The 22178-nt window shown below is 47.4% G+C and overlaps 1 protein-coding gene and 1 long non-coding RNA gene across 5 annotated transcripts; one reads left to right on the top strand and one right to left on the bottom strand.

The window, feature by feature from the left end:
• Positions 1-353: 353 nt before the first annotated feature.
• INKA2 (inka box actin regulator 2) lies at positions 354-20017 on the bottom strand. 4 transcript variants are annotated; one of them, XR_012468670.1, is made up of 3 exons: positions 19851-20017; positions 3754-4720; positions 354-3231 (listed from the first exon to the last, which is right to left on the bottom strand). XR_012468670.1 is itself a non-coding variant. In XM_074188433.1 (2 exons), exons 1-2 carry the CDS (start codon positions 19899-19901, stop codon positions 3860-3862), a joined length of 912 nt encoding a protein of 303 aa, XP_074044534.1. In that variant the 5' UTR covers positions 19902-20017; the 3' UTR covers positions 358-3859. The 4 variants fall into 4 exon arrangements, 2 of the variants coding, with proteins under 2 accessions (XP_074044534.1, XP_074044535.1); XR_012468669.1 differs by having other exon boundaries at positions 354-3235; XM_074188433.1 differs by having other exon boundaries at positions 358-4720.
• LOC141490057 (uncharacterized) lies at positions 6072-9591 on the top strand. Its single transcript, XR_012469054.1, has 3 exons — positions 6072-6090; positions 7723-7785; positions 9228-9591. It is a non-coding gene; the product is annotated as an uncharacterized LOC141490057 (long non-coding RNA).
• Positions 20018-22178: the final 2161 nt, after the last annotated feature.

Below are 22178 nucleotides of genomic sequence, written 5' to 3' on the forward strand. Positions count from 1 at the left end.
CCAGTGGGGGATTCACAAGCCAGCGCCTGGCTTGTGGCCCAGACTAGGAGGGTGTGGAATACAGCCTGGCTCCAAGGTCAAGGATTACCAGGCAGGGACCTGGACAGAGGCCCAGCCTCCAATGGCCAGGAGAAGTGGTCTGGATGGGGGGCAGGGCCAAGTGCCAGAGTGGGCATTAACTGAGCAATTGACTCATTTGCATGTTCTAATTAACCGTAAAATTAGCCCCCCTAAGGCAGAATTGAGTTGTGGATCTCTCTCCCTCCCCCATCTCACTTTTGCTCATTCCTGGGTTGGGGGGAAGAGGAGAAGGCTGCAAGTACCAATCTCTGGGGAGGGGAGGGGGTGAGAGGGGGGACAGGGTAGGTGGGGGGGGGAGGAGGGAATAAGTCTAACCTCTGATGTAGCCTGATCTGGGGGCCCAGGAGAAGGGAGGGTGGTTGGGACAGACATTAATTATGGAGGAAAATTAATTGGCTATCACTTTTCATTAGTGATAGTGTAAAGTGAAGAAGGAAGAAGGCAGCCAAAGTCTTCTGACTCTTAGACACAAAAAGAATTCATGTCCTCATTTTACAGTCAGTTTTCCATTAGCTGAGCTGCAAAAGGGAAGAAGCATAAATAACAATCCCAACGGGGGAAATGACAACAAAACAACTCTGTGACTGGGTTTGGGAATGGGTAATGGTTGTATATGTGTGTGTGCCTCTCTCCAGCAATGAAGATGCAACTAAAGACATATAGAAATAGATATAAATGGTATTCAAACATATATGATATACATATGTTATAGATATGTATACATGTTTTCATGTAATTTTGGAAGTACATTATTTTCCCTGGTTATGCTCAGGCTCATGTTTGTGTCGCTCACTGATAAACCCTTTGAAAGAAATTATTAGGTGGCAGAAAGAGAGGAAGTCAGCTAGTGGTTAAATAATAGCCCTGGTTAATCCAAAAAGGATGGACCATCCACAATAGATAACCAAAAGTTGTCTATAAATTCACCTCCTTCAGAGTCAGCCAGAAATGATGCTCTGCAAAGAAGGCCAGGAATGGGAGAGGGGTGAAATGGTAATAGGGACTAAGGGCTAGATTTACTAAGAGGTACAAGGGGGCAGGTTTTTTTCCTTCCATTTAGTTTTAGCATCTTGGCATAGTGGTGACAGAGTTTTGATGAGAGCCATGAAGTCCTGAGTCAAATCTTCCTTTAGACACATATGGTCGTGTGATCCTGAACTAATTGCTTAATCAATTGAAGCTCTAGGCACCTCTTTAAGACTAGAAATTCAGAGAAGATGAATCACAGGATAAATTGCTATTTCTCTTTACTGTTAAAGAAAAGTAATATTCTGCTTAGAATAATTCAAAAACAGGGACAACTAGGTGGTGCAATGGATGGAGCACTAGCCCCAGAGTCAGCAGACCCTGAGCTCAAATCCAGCCTCAGACACTAACTAGCTGTGTGACTCTGGACAAGTCCCTTAATCCTGATTCAACCTCAGAAAGAGAGAATAATTCAGAGCCTATTTGGAGACCAGGGGATGATTGAGCCAGCTTTTGGGGACCAACTTCTTACTCTGAAATGTTCTCCCACTTAGTATTTCCTCTGTTACCTAGGATACTGCTCCCCAGATTCTACTTGGGGGGGAGGCAGGGATGGAACAGGAGAGGAATAGAGTCAACCCAATGCATCAAACTTGAGCAAGTTAAGAGCTCAGAGAACAGTTGGAAGATGGGAGGAGGAAGGAAGGAATTTATAAGATAGGAAGGAGAAAAAGCAAAATGGAGCCCTTGGCTGATAACTGGAAACCGAGGGCTTAAGGGTGCAGAAGGAAGAGAAATCCCTTTTAGGTGGGGGTGGCAAAGCCATTCCCTAAAAGGTCATTGTGGTATATGTACTCACTCATCCCTAGGAAGATAAGGCCCTTCTGGGAAGGCATGTGTGGTAAAGCTGAGAGGAAAGGAGTGTTCTTTTAGGGAGGCCTGGCTAAGTGGACAAACTTAGGGTGACTTCTCTTTGCCCTCCTCCAAAATCAAACTAGAGGAATTTGGTTGTTTGGGAATCAAGGTGATATCCTAAGTCCCCACCCCCACCCCAAGACCCCAGCCTCAATCCTTAGGATACCATCAGACCAAAAGATGGAGGGTGGCTTCAGACAACCTGGGCTGCTCCCTACAGCACACCCCAGAATAGGAAGAAAGGGAGAGGGGAGGGGTTGGAGGCAGCCTTCCTGGAGGGTTTCTCTCCTCTTGTTTGCTATTAATGTTGGGAACCAGGATGGCTATGCAGGCAGGCATCTTGCTTCTAATTACAGCTGTCACATCCCATCAGACTGAGAAGGAAGGGGAGGGGAGGCCTCCATGGGCTTCTCAACCCAAACAGGGTTGCACATTGTATTTTCTCTGTCAGTGGGTGTTACCTACTCCAAGTGGGGAGAGGGTGTCAACCTCCACAGGGTAAAGGGGTGGGGGTTGTCCCTTGTTCTTGCCATATAGACATTTAAGCCCTGCCCTAGGCTGCCTGCCCAGATAGAATTCATAAATATCACTTGTCTTCCAGCCTTCTCCCTGTCTCTATCTCTTTCCTTTTCCTGGTTGATCCATGGTGAGGACCAGAACAGAATGGGTAAGAGAAAGGGGGAGAGGGAGTAGGGATGCTTTGAAAGATCTCTGGGTCTCCCAGGATGGCACCCAATGAAGAACATGGGTGGGTGAAGGGTTATTGGAACTGGGAATGATCACATCAGCTGAGTGGGAGTAATTAACTGATCATCTGAATGTTTTAAACAGATTCCCTTATCCTGAGGTGGGAGCTAAGTACTAAAGAAAGGGGTTGGATTGGAGTGTGTAAATTTATGTGTATGTATGTATGTACATATCTATATTTATATATAATCTGTACCACCTGAGGGGTGCTTAGAACTATCCAAGTCTGGCCTCTCTCAGCCCTCACTCCTCTCATACTTCTGCCCCCAGGACCCAGGTATCCTAGGCTGTTGGGAGAGAAGTATTTGGAATAGCAGTTATGGTCCGTACCACCACCATGTTCTTCACACATCCCCTCCCATCCCCCAGTTCTCAGGGACATTTTAGGAGGGTGTCAAGTATCACTAAAATCATAAGAAAGGAGAAATTTAAGTCACTGCTCTCCAGGATATGTCTTTAGTCTTTAATAGCCTTTCTTTTGGATCCACATTAGAGCCAACCCATAGATTCTGGGGTTCCCAGCTGGCTAGAGGAGAGATGAAAGGGAAAGAAATTGTATTAAGTCTGGTTTGGGGATGAGGTTTGTGCTTCTCCTGGTTGGGGATAAAGTTTTCTTGGAGCAAAGGGATACAGTTATAGAAATGGGGGGGTAGGGTGGTCCAGAGGATAAAATGTCTTTATTGGGAGGGTCTCAGCAGTGCTCACTTTACTGTTCTGTATGTAGCATTAGATACACGTTCACCTTCTACAACTCAACTCCTCAGAAACCCAATGCAGGGCACTGATATTGCCCCAATGGTACCCCTGGGGCATCTCCCCAACCTGGACACACCCCCTCACACATAGAGACACACATAGATTCATACAGGCTCTCTCTCTCTCTCTCTCTCTCTCTCTCACACACACACACACACACACACACACACACACACACACACAATGTTCCCAAGCCTGTCCCAACAGGGCTGTAGCTTTCCTTAGAGTGCACACACTGGCTGCTTCAGCTCCCTGGGCTGGGAGGGCCTGGCTCTGCCCTTTTCTTACTTTTTCTGGGAGCCTTGAAGGAGTAGTTCAGAGCTGAGGCCGAGGGGATCTGCCACGGAGACTTGCTCCCGCCCAGCTGGCCTCCAACACGGGAGCCTTCGAGGACTCAAACCCACACAGCTGTGTTGATGTCAAAGCCAGCGGGTGGGGACTCCAGGGCCTTGGGGCAGCTTGAAGAAGGCCTCTCTCCCTGTCCCTTGCCCCCACTGCTGGGGAAGGGGAAGTATCCAGCTCCCTTGAAATGGCTCCTTTTCTTGACTTTCTTGGAGCATCCAGCTTGGGGCTCAGTGACTGTTGGGGTCATCCAGCCCGGTTTCTCCTTGAGTAGTCGATCTCTATCTGGCCGTACACTACGCAGGAATTTCCTAAAGATGTTGGCGGTCAATGTGAACCTTCGGCCCAGATCACGATGCCTGCTGCCAGGCCCTGGCACCCCACCTACACCACTAACTTCACTTTTCTCCCCACCCTTCTTCTCTAGTTCTGGTAAGTCCAACCAATTGCCCACCAGATCTGCGAAGACGTTGTCACCCAAGACCAGTGGCTGCCGGTTGCGGCCCCGTGACATCAGGGTTGAGGTCCAGTCGTCCGGCTCGGCCTGCTCTGTCCTTTGCTGAATGAAGCCTTGGCCCTCTGCCTCCCAGGTCCCAGGAGGAGGGACTAAGTTTGCCCCAAGGACGCTCCTGTAGGAGGAAAGCCTGGTGCTGCTGCTGCTGAGGGCCGGGGAGCTGGACGGGGAGTTGGCCCTGGGCCTGGCAGAGCCCCTGCTGCCTCCCCACTTGAAGGACTCGGGTTGAGTTCTGGGGCTCTGCAGGAAGCTAGGGGCAGGATCCAGATCAGGCCCATCCCCCGAGATGTCCAACTGCTCCAGAGCCGTCTGTACCTGGAGAAGCTTCAGTTCTTGCAGGGCTCCCATCATACAGTTCATCTGATCATGGAGCCCATCCCCTACCTCTTTCATAGATACCTACGAAGGAAGGAGACAGAGAAGATCAAAGTGAGACAAGAATGGGAGGGCCACCATCAAGGTGCAGCTGTCACGTTTCCTATGACGCTGGATCTCGGCCAGCAGGCCGCTGCTGGTGTCATCCTCTTTATCCCCGATGTTGCTTGGAAGAGGGAGAGTTTGCATGTTGAAAATGACTGGCTGGAGAGAGAGATGAGAGCCTTGGTGTCTCTGGCCTGTCCTTTCCCTCCTTCCTTCCATACAGCTTCTCCCTTGTGTCCCTGAGCCAAGAAGGCGGCAGGGCACAATGGAAAGAAGAGCAAGTTTGTTCGCTGGTGTCTCTGGGAGCAAATTCAGTAAAATGGACTGTAGTTTAAAAAATAAAAAAAGAGATTGGATTCAAAACTTGCCTCTGATATTACCCGCCTAAAAAGTTGGTAAAAGGAGGGACCTGGGCTAGAAGGCTTCTAGGATCCCTTTCAGCAATAAACCTTACTTCATGAATTTCTTCCATCTTCCAGGGCCCCCAAACCCTCTCTTTTCTTAACAGTAGTAGCTGTGTATTGGGGGGCGGGGGGGGATTCATATTCTCAAAGAATCTTCATCAAAGGAAAGGGAGGCCTGTTCTTTCCCCAAACAGCTGTCTACATCTGGTTAGAGGCAGTTGTTGGGATAATTGGGGTGGTAAGGAAGAGGCCTTGGGGGGAGGGCTGGGACCCTGAAAGAGTCCATCTAGCTTTTTGCATCCTGCCCCCACCCTTTGCAAACACCTGTGCTCTCCCCAACTGTTCTCTGCTTTAGGTTGGAGGGTCCGCCTCATTCCCAGACCCAAGCAGTCCATGTCAGAAGGTAGTGAGGGCCAAGCGGGTAGAGAGGGATTAAGCTGAGGGTTAGTGATTTCTAACTCTAGCCCTCTACTATAGTAAACTGAATCCAAGGGCTGCCAGCTGGATTTGGGTGACAGCCTAGATTGGGGGCCTGAAGGAGGAGCATCCCTGATAACATTCATTGAAAATCTGTACCCCCTCCCCATTCTTAGACCCAAGCTGCCTCGGTCTACCAGATCCCCTCCCAAGCCCTTGCTCAGGTTACTGACACCAAACCCTGCAGAGACCATCTGTTCTCTAAGCCCCCCAGAGACCCACCCTATCATCTTACCTCCCCAGGCCTGCCTAATGCTTCTTGTCCCAAGCCCAGAGGGAGGAGGGAGCAGAAGTGTGGCTATCGGAGGCTCTGCAAAGCTGGATTGTGAGGTCAACCTTCACCGGCTAGTCTATGTCAAATCCTACCCTGGCAACCCCCCCCCCCCCCAACCTTTACTCCTCCCCCACCAAGGGTCAGGTTATGGGATGAGCCAGCTCTGTGTGAAGCCCAATGAGTTTCTCCTGTAGGTATACCTAAGCTTCTGCATTCCTCTACGTTGTGTGTGTCTGTGTGTGTCTGTGTGTGTCTGTGTGTTCCACCCAAGTGACAGCAAGTGACACCCTGGGAGCAAGCAGCAAGGAGCAACTACTAAGTCTATATATTCAATGGTCAGGGTCACCAACGTCCCATCAGGCTGATGATTGATGTCTCCTTCTCCCTCATCCTCACCTCTGACAGCCCCCCTTCCCTTCTGACTTTGTCTCTTCAACTTTCATCTCCTCTTTTCTGTCTCTGACCCTCATTCTCTCCCAGTAGAGGGTGGGAAGGAGGCGCTTATTCTCTGCCATCCTCAACTAGTCCCTACCTCCTCCTCCCTGACTGCTTTCTATAGCCACAATATTCCTCTTGCTTGGAATCAGGCTCAAAACCTTGCTGTCCCTGTTGAGGCCTTCTTCTCCCCCACCTCGCATAATCAATCAGACTTCAGCAGGATATTATCTATAGGTCATTGCCTCCAGCTAAATTCCGGGTGTCCTGAACTCTCCCATGTTCTGTTGCAGTAGCCTCCATTTCCCATACTGTATTATTTTTTGGAGCTCTATAATTCCACCTGGCTTGAAATTGGTGTGATAAAATGGTTGATTTGTCCTAAAACAAATGTGCAATTTTTACATGAATCAAAAATGTTTAGCATATAGGACAGATTTTTGGTAGGAATATAGGTTTAATGTCTATTTTTCTCCCCAGAATGTCCCTAATCCCCTTGTCTAAGGGTACTTCATATCTGCAACCTTCCTCAGACACTAGCATTTATGAATTCTATGGGTCTATTTCAAGACCAGAAGGGACGAGGATCAAATTACAGAATGTTTTATCACTTGCTGGGGCCTCAGGGATTTATCTGATCAAACCCTCCACACTTGTTTTGCAGATGAAATCAACTGAGGTTTGGTGGTGTGTTCAAAGTCATTCAACTGGGACCCCTAGGTGGTGCAGTGGATAGAGCATGGGCCCTGGAGTCAGGAGCACCTGAGTTCAAATCCAGCTTCAGACACTTAATGATTACCTAACTGTGTGGCCTTGGGCAAGCCACTTAACCCCATTGCCTTGAAAAAAAAAAACTACCAAAAAAAAAAACCCAAAGAAAAAACAAAGTCATTCAACTAAGAGATAGAGGACTTGAATTCAGATCTCCCAACTCCCAGCTTCTTTCATTGGGTTCTAAAACCCAAGCATGATTGACAATTCCCCAAGAGTCTCTGAATTCATCTTCCAATTACATACCACCAATATGCCCATTTTCCTATAGTAGAAACCTAATCCTATCACTGCCTTGTTCTAATATCTCCAACCATTAGATAAACTCCAGATTTCTTACTGTCATTCAAGGTCCTTGACAGCCTGGTCCTAATCTTTCTCTCTAGTCCTATCTCAGTAATGCCCTTCCTATAGATACACTACCCAATAGTCAAACTGACCTATTTATCTTTATAAAAAAAATCTCTTTCCTCACACCTATCCCCTGACCTAAAATATCTTCCCCTCAACACTATCCATAAAAATCCTATTCAGTCATTTTTGATTCTATGTGACCCCATTTGGGGTTTTCTTGGCAAAAATACTGGAGTAGTCAATTTCTTCTGCATCTCATTTTACAGATGAGAAAACTGAGGCAAACAGGGTGAAGTGAATTGCCTGGGGTCACAGAATTAATAAGACTAGTAAGTATCTGAGGTCATATTGAACTCTGGTCTTTCTAACTCCAGAATCAGCCCTTTACTGTACTACCTAGTTGCCCACTAAAAATCATACCTATCCTTCAAGAGCTGAGCCAAATACTACCCTCTTCTTAGAATGACAGGAATCTGAGACCACCAAATCTACCCCGACAAATGAAGTTGAGGCTGAGACAAGACTAGAACTCAAATCTTTGGGGTTTTTTCCCTCATTCTACCCAATTTCTACTGGAGCCTTCCCTGTTTTATCCAGTTAGAATCCTCCATAGTACTGTTTGCAGGATCAAAAGATCATAGGGAATTAGAGCAGGGAAAAAAGAAGTCACTTTAAAAGTCACTGATTCTAACTTTTCATTTTACAAATTCAGAAACTGAGGCACAGTGGTTAAAAGACCAATCTAGGGTAAAACAAATATTAAGTGAAGAAGGCAGACTTGGAACTCATATCCTTGGACTTTCAAGGCAATGCTCAATCTGTCTTGCCATGTTGATAAAAAAGAAAATCTGACTTGCCCTCAGAGCCCTAGGTTTAAGTCCTGGCTCTGCTATTAGCTGCATGTCTTCTTCCACCAGGAAAGGTCTCAGGTAGGAAGTGGCACCTGACCTGAGGCTTTTGAAAAGATGTGGAGGGAATGCATTCAATCATTGAGGACTATGCTAATACCCTCATCACATCATATCTGGCATTATAGTCATTGGTAATGGTAGTGGTAGTAGCAGTGGTAGTGGTGACAGTGTACGTGTTTTTTCATTCATTTCAGAGGATTTTTGAGGGCAGAAACTGAGTCTCACTCCTCTTTCTATTTCTCAGGGCACCTATCAGAATGCTTTGCATATCCCAGGCGTTCATTATATATCTGTGGACTATATTCAATGCATTTCTTGTGGCTTGGCTGGCTGGCTGGCTTTGTAGTTGTAGTCAGGGCAAGGTACTGACAAGAGACAACCTTAACACCGATGTGCCTGGGCAGTTGGCTTTCTAACCCCAGGTGCATAACATCTTAGGCTGGCTGTTGCTTCACAGGGTACGGAGCTGACCTGGAGTGCCTGACTACAGTAGGTTTTACCAAGCTGGAAAGGCTTCAAATAATAGCTATTGATGTCTGAGACTAGAGGCGGTGGTTCAGAAAGGCTTTTCCCAGGGGAGCTGGCCAGCAAGTGATGAATTTCCTAACCGTGACAACTCTTGCAGTTTATCATAGGATGTCGAGAGGGGAGCTGCGATCATTATTGAACAAGGATGAAATTATCCCTCTTTTGAAATACTGAAGTATTGAAATGACCAGGAATAGGGCAAGCCACTGAACAGAGGCCCCATTTAAGTATTTTTGTTTATTCGTTTTTTGCAGCTAAGCCCGACTCTTTGTGACTCCTTTTGGGGTTTTCTTGTCAAAGATACTGGAGGGGTCTGCCCTTTCCTTCTCCAGCTCACTTTTCAGATGAGGAAATGGAAGCAAACAAGGTCAAGTGACTTGCCCTGGAAGACACAGCAAATGTGAGAGACTGAATTTGAACTCAGGTCCTCCTGATTCCAAGACTGGCACTCTATCCATCTCCACTAAATGGATCTTCACTAAATGGACCACTAAGAGAATGAGTCTCTCTCTATCCAGAACTAAGCTAGAAGTAGGAGTTAGTTAAGCAATGGCTTGGGGCAGAGTGGGAAGTATACTTTTATATATATTTTGGAACTGTGGCTCTAGAGACTAACTCAAGATAAAAGAATGCTGGAACTTTGTCTGAATTTATAGTTTTAGAGAGATACCTGAGATATTAAAGTAAAATGACTTGTCTAGGATTAAATGGTCTTCTAAAAAATAATACTTTTTGTAAACAATATAATTAAATGTCAAAAAATTCGATTTTCCATGACCCCAAAATATATATTTGCATATAGGTGTATATCTCAAGTTATTATTTCAATGAATTTTCAAAGCCTTGAGAGGAAGGGGCAGGGTAAGTAAGGTAGTATTTTTCAAACCTTCAAACCTTTACCTAGGTTACATAAATGCTTTGTCCTGGCCCTCATCCTTTTTCTGTGAAGCCTAAAGTCCCTTTGTGCATGGGGATAAGAATTTACCAGTTCTGAAACCCTTTTTGGAGTCATGGATCAATCCCCTTTGGGAGTCTGATGAAACCTATGAACTCTTCTCAGAATAGCATTTTTAAATAATTGAAGGAAATACTAAATTTCAGTTAGAAGTTAGTGAATCTAAAAAGGCAACTTTTTCCTCATCCACACCCCCTGAAATCAACATGTGGATGCCTAGGTCCTTCAGTATAATTGAAAGAATGCAGGGCAGGGCTTAAAGTCTGGTGAGACTGGGGTTCAAATTCCTCTTCTGTTCTTTATTAGTTATGTGACCATGGACTTTTTTGAGACCCAGATTCCTTATCTATAAAATAAGAATTAGAAAACTTGTGGGAGCTAAAATAATGAGATAATGTTTGCAAATTCTATTTGGGCTCAGGGATGAGAGAAGGGAAAAGGAAGCAGCTTGATTAAGGGGCCCCCAGGACACAGGAACCCTAGCCCCCAGGTTAGTATCCTGTGTTGCCAAACTCCAGGCCTGCCACTCATTGAATATTTGCAGTGAGGAAGGAGAAAGCAGCTGTTTTCGAATGGGGTGAGTTTGGCAGGAGGAAGCTTGAGTGATGGGAAACAGGAAAGTCCTGGGGAGGGGGAGGAGGAGGAGAACAAGGAGGAGGGAGAGGGGGAGGAAGAGAGAGTATCAGCTGCTGGGTCTGGAGCCCAACAGAGAAAGAAGCTAATAGGGCCACCCTTCCCAAGCCCAAAGGGGATGATGTCACCCAAACAAGGATGGAGCCAGCAGTCAAACTGTGCCCCTCCTCCTGTGCTGGACTCTGGAGCAGGAAGAGAGAAGGGGCAGCTTCATCAAATGGAGAGAACCCTGGGGTAGAAGAGAGGGCAAGTGAATCTTGGGGTCCTATCTGCCCATTTATTCAGGGTCTCAATTTCTCTCTTTTTGAAATAGAGTCATTCCTTTGGTTGTGGAAAGTTGCGGAAAGCTGGTGGTGACAGAGCTCCAGTCCATTCCCTCCTTCGAACCATTCCTTTGTTTTCACACTGTCCCTCACACCCCTTCCCACCCCCACCCCCATTTCCCACCTTCCTACTCAGTCATCATAATGATTTTTGTAAATAAAAGCAGTTGGACAGTGGTGTTTGTGCTGAGCTGAGCCAGATACCTGGGTTCAAATCCTTCCTTTGGTGCCTCCTAACTACTTGACCCTAGGCAAATCCCTTGACCTTGATTTTCTCAGCAGTAATAACAGTAAGTAATAAGCAAGTGAAGTCTGGGATGTGCATCCAGATCCTCTGTCTCCCATCCTAGCATTGGCTTAGTGGATGGAGTGAGGATGATCTAGATTCAAATCTGACACTTATGGCCTCGGTGACAACCCCTGTCTGACTCAGTGTCCACATCTGTAAAATGGAGATAATGATAGCACCCACCTTCCAGGGGCCTTGTGAGAATCAAATGAGATTATCTTTAAATGCTTTGCAAATACACAAATGCTCACAAAAAGAATAGCTAGCTATTCTCATTCTTTCTACTACTCACCACTGACTCCCTATATGAAGTATATTCAACATATAAAATGCTAGTGTTAATACTCTGGCTTTGTGTAAAGAAGAACCTTTGATTTGGAGTCTACATTTCTTATCTGTATATAATAACATGTCATCTACAGACAACTTACTAATTTTGTGACCTGGGGCAAGTCACAACTCTCAGTTTCCTCATCTGAAAATGAATCAGAGAAGGAAATGGCAAACCACTCCAGTGTCTTTGTCAAGAAAACCCCAAAATGGGATGACAGGCAATCAGACATGACTGAAAACAACAAAGCCTATGGGATTGTTTTCAAAAGAAAACTTCTGAGATTCCTTCCAAGTCTATGAAATGAGGTAATCAGAAGGAAAGGGCAACCCACCTAAGTGAAAGGGGTTGTTATCACCCTGTGAGGTAAGAGGCAAGGTAAGAGGCAGGTCTCTTTAGAGACCTGAGCTCCATTTTAGTCCACCCCCAAAGCTGTCTCTTCTAAGTTAATTCATCAAGGAATGGAGAAGATTGGCCTGCCAGGATCCTGTTGGGAAGATGGTCCTACAAAGGGTATCTTTGTTGGGTTGGATTTCTTCTCCTGACCATGGGGAGCAGGATGAGGTTGACTGGTTATAGAGAGAGATCTGTACAGTGGATTTGAATCTAGAGAGCCTGGGTCTAAACTCTGCAAATGTGCAACATATTACCTGGGTCACCTTGGGCAAATCCCATTTTTCAGAGTTAAAGGATGGGATCAGATGAGATGATCTCAGGTTCTTTCTAAGTTGAACACTTTGATCCAGTTCCTGTTCATTTCATGTCTGGGGATGGGATATGAGTGTGAACTAGGTACCTTCTGTTCCCTCGCTAGCTCCTTTCTCCCTTGGCCCCTCTGACTGATTCTCACAGCTGTGCCCCTCGTCCCTCTGTCTCACGCCCTCTGCTTAAACAGCCAGATTCCCTCCACATAGGCCCCAGCTCTGCCTATGGGCTTGGCAGGCTTCCCTGCCTTACTCCCCACCCCCACCCCTCTCTGCCAGGGGGCTTACAAGGTCCTCACACAATTCCTTTACCACCTCTTTCCATGCCCCCTTTCCCTCCAGCCCCTCCCAAGAGGCATCGACTCAGGGCAGGAAATGGGAATGCTCCCCCAGTGCCAAGCATCTTATTCCCGGCCCTGTGAATAGCAACTTTCATGGTCCCCCTGCTCTTGGCTGGAGCTGCTGGATCTCCCCCACAGATCTAGTGGCCAGGAGGGAGGCAGACTGAGCCAAGAGCCTTGGGAGGGAAGGAGGTGGGAGGATGAGGAGGAGGTGGAAGGGGGGGGGGATGAGAAGGAAATAAGAGGAGAGGGGGCTCATAAAAAGGAAGAGACTAATTCTCCCATAGAAGCATCCCTTTATGGGGTAATGCTTTGGCAAAAGACAAATGGACAGACCTAACTCACTCCACCCCACCCACCCCCACCTCCACTGCAGCTTCCTCCTCTAAAATACTCTCGGCTTTATTTTCCCTCTTTTCACTCTCTTTCCATAGATAAAGTCATCAAACTCATAGCAATAGTCAATGAATGTTTATTTAGCCTTATTACTGGACCAGTGAAGGAGGCAAAGAAGCCCAAGACTCAATCCCTGACCTCTGAACACCTCCACTCTTTTTGGAGAGAGACAGCAGACCCTTGTGAAAAGATAACTAAGCATCCAGAGGGGCCTGTCACTATGCCTTCAACATCTTTGGAGAGGGAGGTGCTTCCCTGGAGGGAACTGTCCTCTGCTAATTAATCCCCTTGACAGGATTTCCTCTTGTCTAGTTTAACTCAGTTCTATAGTTCAAGGCATCTCCCACCATATATCCTCCAGCCCTTACTGTGCCCCTCTCCTTGCTTCTTCCAAGATCTGGGCTCCACAACTTGTGGCTTGAGAACCACATAGGGCTCTTTAGAATACACAGAGAGCTTTCATCAAAATAAATAAGTAGGTTTATGGCTGAAAAGGCTGTAGGGTATAATGACCATGGAGCTGGATTAGGGGTGGGAGGAGGTGTGCTTTGGACCCTGGCTCTTCTGGATTCTATAATTCTAAATACGATTCTATAATCCTCAAGTTCCTCTTAGAGGTGAAAAATAAGGATTAAAAATATACACACAAAAATAGTGATGAAATATATACACATATATGCTTATTTACTGGATTTGTGATTTCATGGGTATAGAAAATTTCTTATGGGCAAGGAACTTCTACCAGTACAGACTGGAAGTTTCTTTGAAAGTTAGAGTTAAAAAGATACTTGAGGGAACTGATAATTTGCATGACTCACCCAAGCAAGATCCATCGATCTCTCTCTCTCTCTCTCTCTCTCTCTCTCTCTCTCTCACCTGTGTGTGTGTGTGTATGTGTGTGTGTGTGTGTGTGTGACTTTAGCCCAGGACTTCCTTCAAAAACCTGTATCCTAAGGACAGCTAGGTAACAGTGGATAGAACATGAGCACTGGAGTTAGGAGGATCAGAATTCAAATCTGGCCTCAGACATTTACTAGCTGTGTGACCCTAGGCAAGTCACTTAATTCCACTATCTCTGTTTCTGCTTCCCTCTCCCCCCCCAAAAAAAATCTAAAAAAAATGTTTTTTACTAATGATATTTTTAATAAACTGTTCTTCCCTACAAGATGACTGATCTCTTCCCTAGGCCCTATGTCTAGGACAGAAACAATGGGGATACAGTAAAAAGAATACTGGTTCTGGAGATACTGGTCCTGGGTTTGCATTCATTTTCTCTGTGCGTCTTTTGTCAAGTCAAGAAAGAAATTTGAAAGTTTCCCCAGGGGACTTAGTTTCCTTATCTATAAAGAGATGAAGTTGTGAATTGATACAGTCATTTTGGAGAACAATCTGGAATTATGCCCTAAGAGTTATAAAACTGTGCATACCCTTTGGTTTAGCAATACCACTACTAGGTCTGTTTGCCAAGGTGATCAGGGAAAAAAGAAAAGAAGCTATATGTTCTAAAATGCTTATTGAAGCTCTCTTATGATGGTAAAGAACTGGAAACTAAGGAGATGCCTGTCAATTGGGAAGCAACCAAACAAGTTGTGGCATATGAGTGGGATAGAATACTATTGTGCTGTAAGAAATGCTGAGTAAGATGGTTGCAGAAAAAGCTAGGAAGAGTTATATAAACTGATGCAGAGTGAAGTGTGTAGAACCAAGGGATATTGAATACAATAAGAGCAATATTATTTGAAGAATAATTGTGAATGACCAAGTAATTCTGGGTATTAGAACTACTTAGTTCAACTACAAAGGGCCTTTGAAGGTCTCTATGAAGGAAGATGCTATCCATCTCTGGAGGAAGAATTGATAAATAGATACAGTGTATGGTTATTATATATATATATTATATATATATATATATATTTCCAAATCTATGTCAAGTGATGGCCTTCTTTAGTGCAGGGTAGGGAGGGAGGGAGGTGGGAACTTAAAATGCAATTAAATTTTTTCTTTAAAAGATGAAGTTAGTGGGGAGTTGATCATCTAGGATCCCTCCAGTTCTAAATCTATGATCTTTTCCCACTTGTCAGAAACTTCTGAGCCTGTGGAAATTTGAGTCTGAAGAATTCCATTAAGGAAATTTTACTAGAGAAGAAGGATGTCCTATACCACGAATGATGGCTCTCTCTTTCCCTCTGGCTACTCACTTCCCATGCCTCTATTTACCTCTCATGGAACTAAAGTCATCCTATCTCTCCAAAATCACTTCTTTTGGTGGGAAATTTTTGTGTCCTTTGAAACTAACTCAAAATCTCCTACCCCATCTGCTCTCCAACTCTTCAAGGCAGCCATGTTCAAGAGGCACTCTGGTGATGTTCCCTTAGGTGATTTTGCTTAGCTGGCTTTCAGTTTTCTTTAACTTTTTTTCTCTATTATTTCTTCTTCTTATTCTTCCTTCTCCTCTCTGTTTCTTCCTCTCTCTCTCTCTCTCTCTCTCTCTCTCTCTCTCTCTCTCTCTCTCTCTCTCTCGTGTTCTGCCATTAGCTAGGAAGTTCCCCTTGAGACTCATGTTCAGGGAGCAGCTGGGTTTGGGACTTGAAGTCCACTCATAAACTCTTTGTGGAGGTCAGGGAGTGGGCCACATGTCCCCTAGGGTATCATTATAGCCCAATCCCTCCAATGTCCTACTGAAGACATGTTTCAGCTGCTGCTTCTACCCATTCTTGAAACTTAATCCCATATCTGTACCTACTTCATGGGCAAAGAACTACAGACACAGTACTGAAGAAAGCCTTACTCTTAGGACTCTAGCAGGCTCTGCCAGGTCACCTTTTATGGCTAAGTCAAGACACTTCTCTATCCTGCCTTGGGCCACTATACAGTCATGTCCCAGGCTCTCCAGCTGACCTCACTTGTGAGGAAATGCATTCCTCCATGACAGTATATATTTCTACTTTTGATGGATGACTGGAGTAGAGGGGTGGGAAATTCTACAACTTTAACCCTCAGGAGTAAATGTTTCTTGATAGCTCAGTTAATTCTAAATTATCTCTGGGAAAATATACTGGAGCTGGGATTAGGAAACGGGTTCAAATCTCAACTCTGATTACTATACTAGTTGTAACCATAAAAAACTTAATTACTCTCTCTGAAATTCAACTTCCTTAAATGTAAAATGGGAATAAATTATACCTATTATAGGATGGCTTGAAATCGACACCACTGGAGTGAGAAGAATGTATCCATATTGATGAATAATTAGATTAGTGTTATCCAACTCAAATAGAAACAGGGATATTAAATAGAACATGAGGCAGCTAGGTGGCACAGTGAATAGAGTGCCAGGTCTGGAGTCAGGAAGACCTGAGTTTAAGTCTGGCTTCCCACAAATACTAGCTGTGTGACCCTGAGCATATCATTTAACCCTGTTTGCCCAGTTTCTTCATCTGTAAAATACACTGAAGAAGGAAATGGGCAAACCACTCTAGTATCTTTGACAAGAAAATGCCAAATGAGGTCTGGAAGAGTCAAACATGTCTGAAATGATGGAAAAGGATTTCTGTGGGTTGCATATTATCTATTTATTAACATTGTTTAGTATATTTATAAATATAAATTAATATATTTGTTATATGTCTATTTGTTTTATTGAATATTTTCTTATTACATTTTAGTCAAGTTCAGGCCATACTCCAGAGAGGTGTTGGCCCCCAGGAATAACTGACAACACTAAGTTAGTTACCAAAATAGAATAAATGCACTACCTTCCTCCCTGGGTTGTTGTAGGGAAAAGCAAGATCCACAGAAGCATAAGCTCATTGGGATAAAGTTTTAGAACAGGAAAAGATCTTACAGACCATACAATCCAACTCCCTCATTTTCCAGATTGGGGAAACAGTTCTGGAGACAAGTGAAACTTGTCCAAGCTATAGGGCTGCAGAGGCTGGATTCAAATCCAAGTCTTTTGACTAATCTATGATTACTACATCATAGGCTGTTTCTCCTGGGACCCAGGACTGTGCTATGCTCATTTGTACTGATTTATTACATGTTCTCGCTGTCTGTTCTCTTACTGGACTGTAAGCTTGAAGGGGGAAGGACCTGTATGTATCTTATTCAACTTTGAGCTGAATATCTTGGCATTCTGTAATAGGTTAGTTACTAATGAATGAATGAAAAGTTGGGGGGGGTGGGTATGGGGAAAGTGGAAATAGTGGAACAGATAACAAAAAACAACAGATAATCACCAGATGCAATTCTGGTTGCCTCTAGAAGGCACAAGATATTTCCCTTTGTACTGGAGATTTTTCCATCCTGAGAATGAATTTTCTTCCCTATACACACATCAACTGAGGATGGACCAAAGTGGCTCTGGGTGGAAAGAGGGGCAAGGGAGGAGGAAACATTTGCCATGCAGTCTCTATAGAGTAGATAAATGAGAGTTGACTGTATTCACTTCCTCTGGCTGCTTCTCAGTTTGGTGTAGGACCAAACAAAACACCTGCCCAGACCAGTCACTGGTAGCCAAGAGCTGCATTTGGCTCTGGTCCCAGCTGCCTTAGTCTGAGAAAGATGAAGCCAGAGGAATGACCTCCTCTGCAGCCCCCACCTGCCATGTGGGGGAGCGGTCACTCAGACCCAGGGCTACCCTGGGGTAGGCTTGGGAGAGAGCAGGAAACTCCTGGGAAGTCTGGAAAGAAGCTGCCTATTCTGAGCCTGAAAACAGACAGACTGGCCTGGAGAAGGGGATGGGGGCAGGGGTGGGGAGGGAGGTGGGAAGGTGAGGCAGGGATAGCTTCTCTCCTGTCGGAGCTTCAGTCTGGGCCCGGGGCCAGGCGATGGCTTCCTCTCCAAGAGAGTCAAAGACTGAAACAGTGCAGACAAAGGGCCAAATAAAAGCTAATGAGGGAGCTGGGTGACTTTGGCTTCATTGCTTCCTTCTCCCTGCCTTCCTCTGCCCCTCCTCCCTCTTTGGCCTCGTGTCCCTGATGGGGGTGTCGATTGAGGGAATGTATTCAGATTTGGGAGCCGGGGTGCTAGTTCCTGTGTGCTTTCTTTATTCCTCTGGTATCTCCCCCCCACACACCCCAACCTCCGCTCCCCCACCCCCAGTTGTTGTGCAAAATGCAAATCAAAGGGTTATTAAAATTCCAGCCTGTGCCAGAAACACCCACCCCTCCATTAAATCGGAACGTGGGGTGCCACGGAGGGGGCCCTGTCCCCCCCACTGGAAGCACAAAGGAAGTTGGACTGGATTTGATGCTATGAGTCTGACTTTTCTTAGGGTGAGTGGCGTTGCCCCACAGTCTTCAAAAGTGACCCTGACTTTCTTGGACACAATGAATGAAGCACCTAGCTAGAAATCAGAGTCCTGTGTATTGACAGTGAATAAACCCACCAATCTGACAATGACCCTCCCCTCGGATAGGGACCAGTCATTTCCTGGTTATCTATTGAATCTGCAAAGAAAGTTTGTTGGAGGGGGAGAGTTAGGGGGATGTGGAATTAGGCAAGGTGGAAACCTGCCCCTTCAAAATGAAGAAGTATATGTTATGCTCGCTGTCTGTCCAGAGTGCGATGATGAGTGTCACCACAAAGGGGCTGGGGCACACGGTCATGTGCCGGCCCCTCTCACTTCAATTCCTAGCCATCACCCCAGAGGCCAGCCGATCTGGAGAGACGAGCTGACCCTGGGACCCAGTGACCTAAAAATGGGTTCTTTCAAGAGATAAAAAATGGTCTTTCTACTATTATTACTAGGCTGTGTCTTCCACCTCCAGTCCCAGCCGCTGCTCTCTTAAGTAGGATTGTCAAGTCCCTTCTTTCCACCTCAACTCATGCAGCACAAAGAAGAATTTGGGGGCTGATTTTTATGAAGACATTGCTTAATATCATTGACAACTGTGTGTGTGGGGGGGTGGGGGGTGGGGCAGTCATACCATCACCGAGGAGTCACTGGACACTCTTGGGCTTTCTTCCTGACTTCTGGGTTGCCTTTCTCTGGACATTAGTTTGCTTTTCTTATCTAAAGGGTGAGGCAGGCCCTCGGGGTAGCTCTATTTTTTATTTTTTCCCTGTACACGTGTCTATAACCGTATCTCTCTGCTGTTCCCCCTCGTGAATGTAAGCTCCGTGAGGGCTGGGAGGGTTTCAGTTCTGTCCCTCCAGGGCCTGTGTAGACATTCAGTGAAGTCTGGAAGGCAGGTTAACCAGGAGGAGGAGAGGAGGAGGAGGAGGAGAAGGAGAGGAGGAGGAGGAGGAGGAGGAGGAGGAGGAGGAGGAGGAGGAGGAGGAGGAGGAGGAGGAGGAGGAGGAGGAGGAGGGGAGGAGGAGGAGGAGGAGGAGGAGGAGGAGGAGGAGGAGGAGGAGGAGGAGGAGGAGGAGGAGGAGGAGGAGGAGGGGGAGGAGGAGGAGGAGGAGGACTCCCTGCCAGCCCTAACCGCCCCCAGAGCGGCCCACCAAGGCCGTGGGAGCCCAGGCGGCGCTGCATCTGGAGGGGCTTCGTTCCCATCTCGTCTAAGTGAGGCGGTCCTGTCACGGAGGGGCCAGGGAAGCCGTTCAGCACAAGGGCCTTGTTTTAACACGGTAGAAACTGAGTCCCGGGGTGGGGGGGGCGGCTTGGCTGCACCGGCAGGAGCGGCGCGGCTGGACTGGAACCCAGGATCTGGGCTGGACTCCGCGGCCCCCTCCCCGCCGCGGCCGGGCGGACAGGTCCGGGCAGACAGCCGGGGGCCCGCCCCGCCCGCCGCGCTCCAGAGGCGCCCCCGGCCCCGCCGCCTCGCGCCCGCCCCGACCCCCGCGCTGCCGAGCCCCGGCGGTGTGTCCGGCCGGCTGTCCGGCCGTCGGGGCGGCCCCGCGGCCCTCGCCAAAACTCCGCGCGAAGTTGCCGCGCGCCCCGGCTCCCGCCCCTTCGTGTCCCGCTCCACGCTCGGCCCGCCGGGCCCGGCCCAGGGGCCCCGGCGTCTCCCCGCCGCGCCGCGCCCCGGGCTTACCAGCTCCTGCTTGAGGCGCCGCAGATAGCCGTCCATGCCCCGGCTCTCCATCCTCCGGCGGCGGCGGGGCGGCTCCGGCCCTCCCCGGGACGCTGCGCTGCGGGGCCGAGGCGCCCCTCCGCTCCGCGGCCGCCCCTAGGACTCGGCGGCCCGGCTCTGCCGCCCGCTCCCCGGCCCCGAGCCTCCGGGCGGCCGCGCGGGGCGGAGAGAGGCGGCGGCCAGCAGCCAACGGGAGGCGAGGGGGGGGCGGCCGCGGCCAATGAGAAGAGCCGCCCGGGGCGGGGCGGGGCGGGGCGGGGCGGGGCGGGGCGAGGCGAGCCGGGGCCGGGACCGCGAGCCGGGGCCGGGCCCGGCGCGAGAGCAGAGGCGCGGGCTGCTGCCCCGCTCCGGAGGTGGCCGCCCACCGTCTGCACGCTCGTGAAGTGGCGCCCAGCTTCCACTGGGGTGAAAGTGCCCCACGTCCGTCCACGCGCAGATTTCTGGACTTCCACGCCCCCTCCCCCCGCGGCGGGCAGCTTAGACACCTCTGATGCCTTGTGCATCCGGTCTTCTAGCCGAGGGGGGAGTCCTGCCAGGCACTGGACAGTGGACGACTGCACAGGCCGCCTTTTAGATTAGGGTGGTGAGGCACTGGGGGCAGGGAGACCAGTTAGGGATGATGAGGGGGCAGCTGGGTGGATAGAGCCCCGGCCCTAGAGTCAGGAGTACCTGGGTGCAAATCCGGTCTCAGAGCCTTAATAATCACCTAGCTGTGCGGCCTTGGGCAAGCCACTTAACCTCACTGCCTTGTAAAAAAAAAAAGTGAGAATGAGAGACTGAACTTCAGCAGTGATGGAGAGAAGAGGATGTTTATGGGATGTGGAGAAGCAATGAGGCTCAGCTCTTTCTTGGTAAAGACTGCGGAGTGGTTTACTATTTGCTTCCCCAGGTCATTTTACAGATGGGGAAACTGAGGCCAACAGGTTGAAGTGGCTTGCCCAGGGTCACACACCTAGTAAGGGTTTGCTCATAGAAAAACGAGTCTTCCTGATTCTGAGTTACTCTATTCACTGGCTTGCCCAAGGCCGCACAGCTAGGTCATTATTAAGGGTCTGAGGTCGGATTTGCACCCAGGTGCTCCTGACTCCAGGACCGGTGCTCACTGCGCCACCTAGCCTCCCGGATCTTACATTCTAATGGATGAAGGTGGCATGTAAAGGAGAGGTAGAAAAGGAAGTGGGGGGGGGGGGGGGGGTAGGAACCTGGGTGTATGGATAGTTGTCTAAATAGTAATAGGGAAGTTTGGGGAAAAGTGAGTTTGGAGGGAAAGATAATTGTTATTCATGCATACTGAATTTAAGGTGCATAGTAGACATCCATTTGGAAATGTCCAACAATACAGAATTCAGGCCTGGATCTCAGGAGATTCTAGGGCTGGATGACTAAAGCCATGAAAACCAATGAGATCAACAAATGAATGAGTTGTAGACATTCAAGAGAAGACCCTTGGAGTAACATCCACAGCTAATGAATATGTAGATATTAATCAAAAGAGGCAGAAGACTAGATGAGAAAAGTGTTGTTTTTTATTTTTAATTTCTTTAAAAGAACCTAGTCTCTGTTCTCCCACCTGATCTCCCTTCCCACAGTGATCCTACAATAAGCTGGGCTGATGCATCTCTCTTCCTCCTATTGCAAAGGGGACTCTGAAGGAATTCTAGTCTTAAGGATCTTTCTAATCCTTCTATGGAGGAATGTAAAGGCTGTTCACTTCTTATTCTGTATCCAGACAGAGTGGAGAAATTCACTTCTCTTTCCTAATCCAGTGCTACATTTACTGTTCTCACTGGTCACTCACTGTGCTCAGCTGGCCAAGGACTTTGGGAATGGAGTTGGTGGTTCAGAGAATAAAATTCGAGACCTGGAGACAGGAAAACATGAGTTCAAATCCAGACCCAGACACTTAATAGCTATGTAATTCTTTGTCTCGGTTTTCTTAACTGTAAAATGAGTACTAAAAAGAGCACCTACCTATAGCGGTAGTTGTGAGGATTAAATGAGACAAATATTTGTAAAACATATAAATAAAAATGCATGGTAGGTGATGAATAAATTCTAATTTCTTTCCTCCTCTTTCCCCACCCTGTGCAACTGAGCCACCCAGTAGCAAGTCTTTGACTAAACCATATCCCCACCATCTTGGCCACTGAATTTTTCCAATCCTCCATTTCCCATCTCCACTAAAATTCCTGGGACATAGCAAGAGTTTGAGATTTTGTTCCACCTGGCAAGGGTGTAAGGGTGGTAAGTTTTGAACCACCTGGGTATAATTAGGACAATTAGCAAAGT

This window comes from Macrotis lagotis, chromosome 5 (genome assembly GCF_037893015.1).
Source record: "Macrotis lagotis isolate mMagLag1 chromosome 5, bilby.v1.9.chrom.fasta, whole genome shotgun sequence".
NCBI classification, from domain to species: Eukaryota; Metazoa; Chordata; class Mammalia; order Peramelemorphia; family Peramelidae; genus Macrotis; species Macrotis lagotis.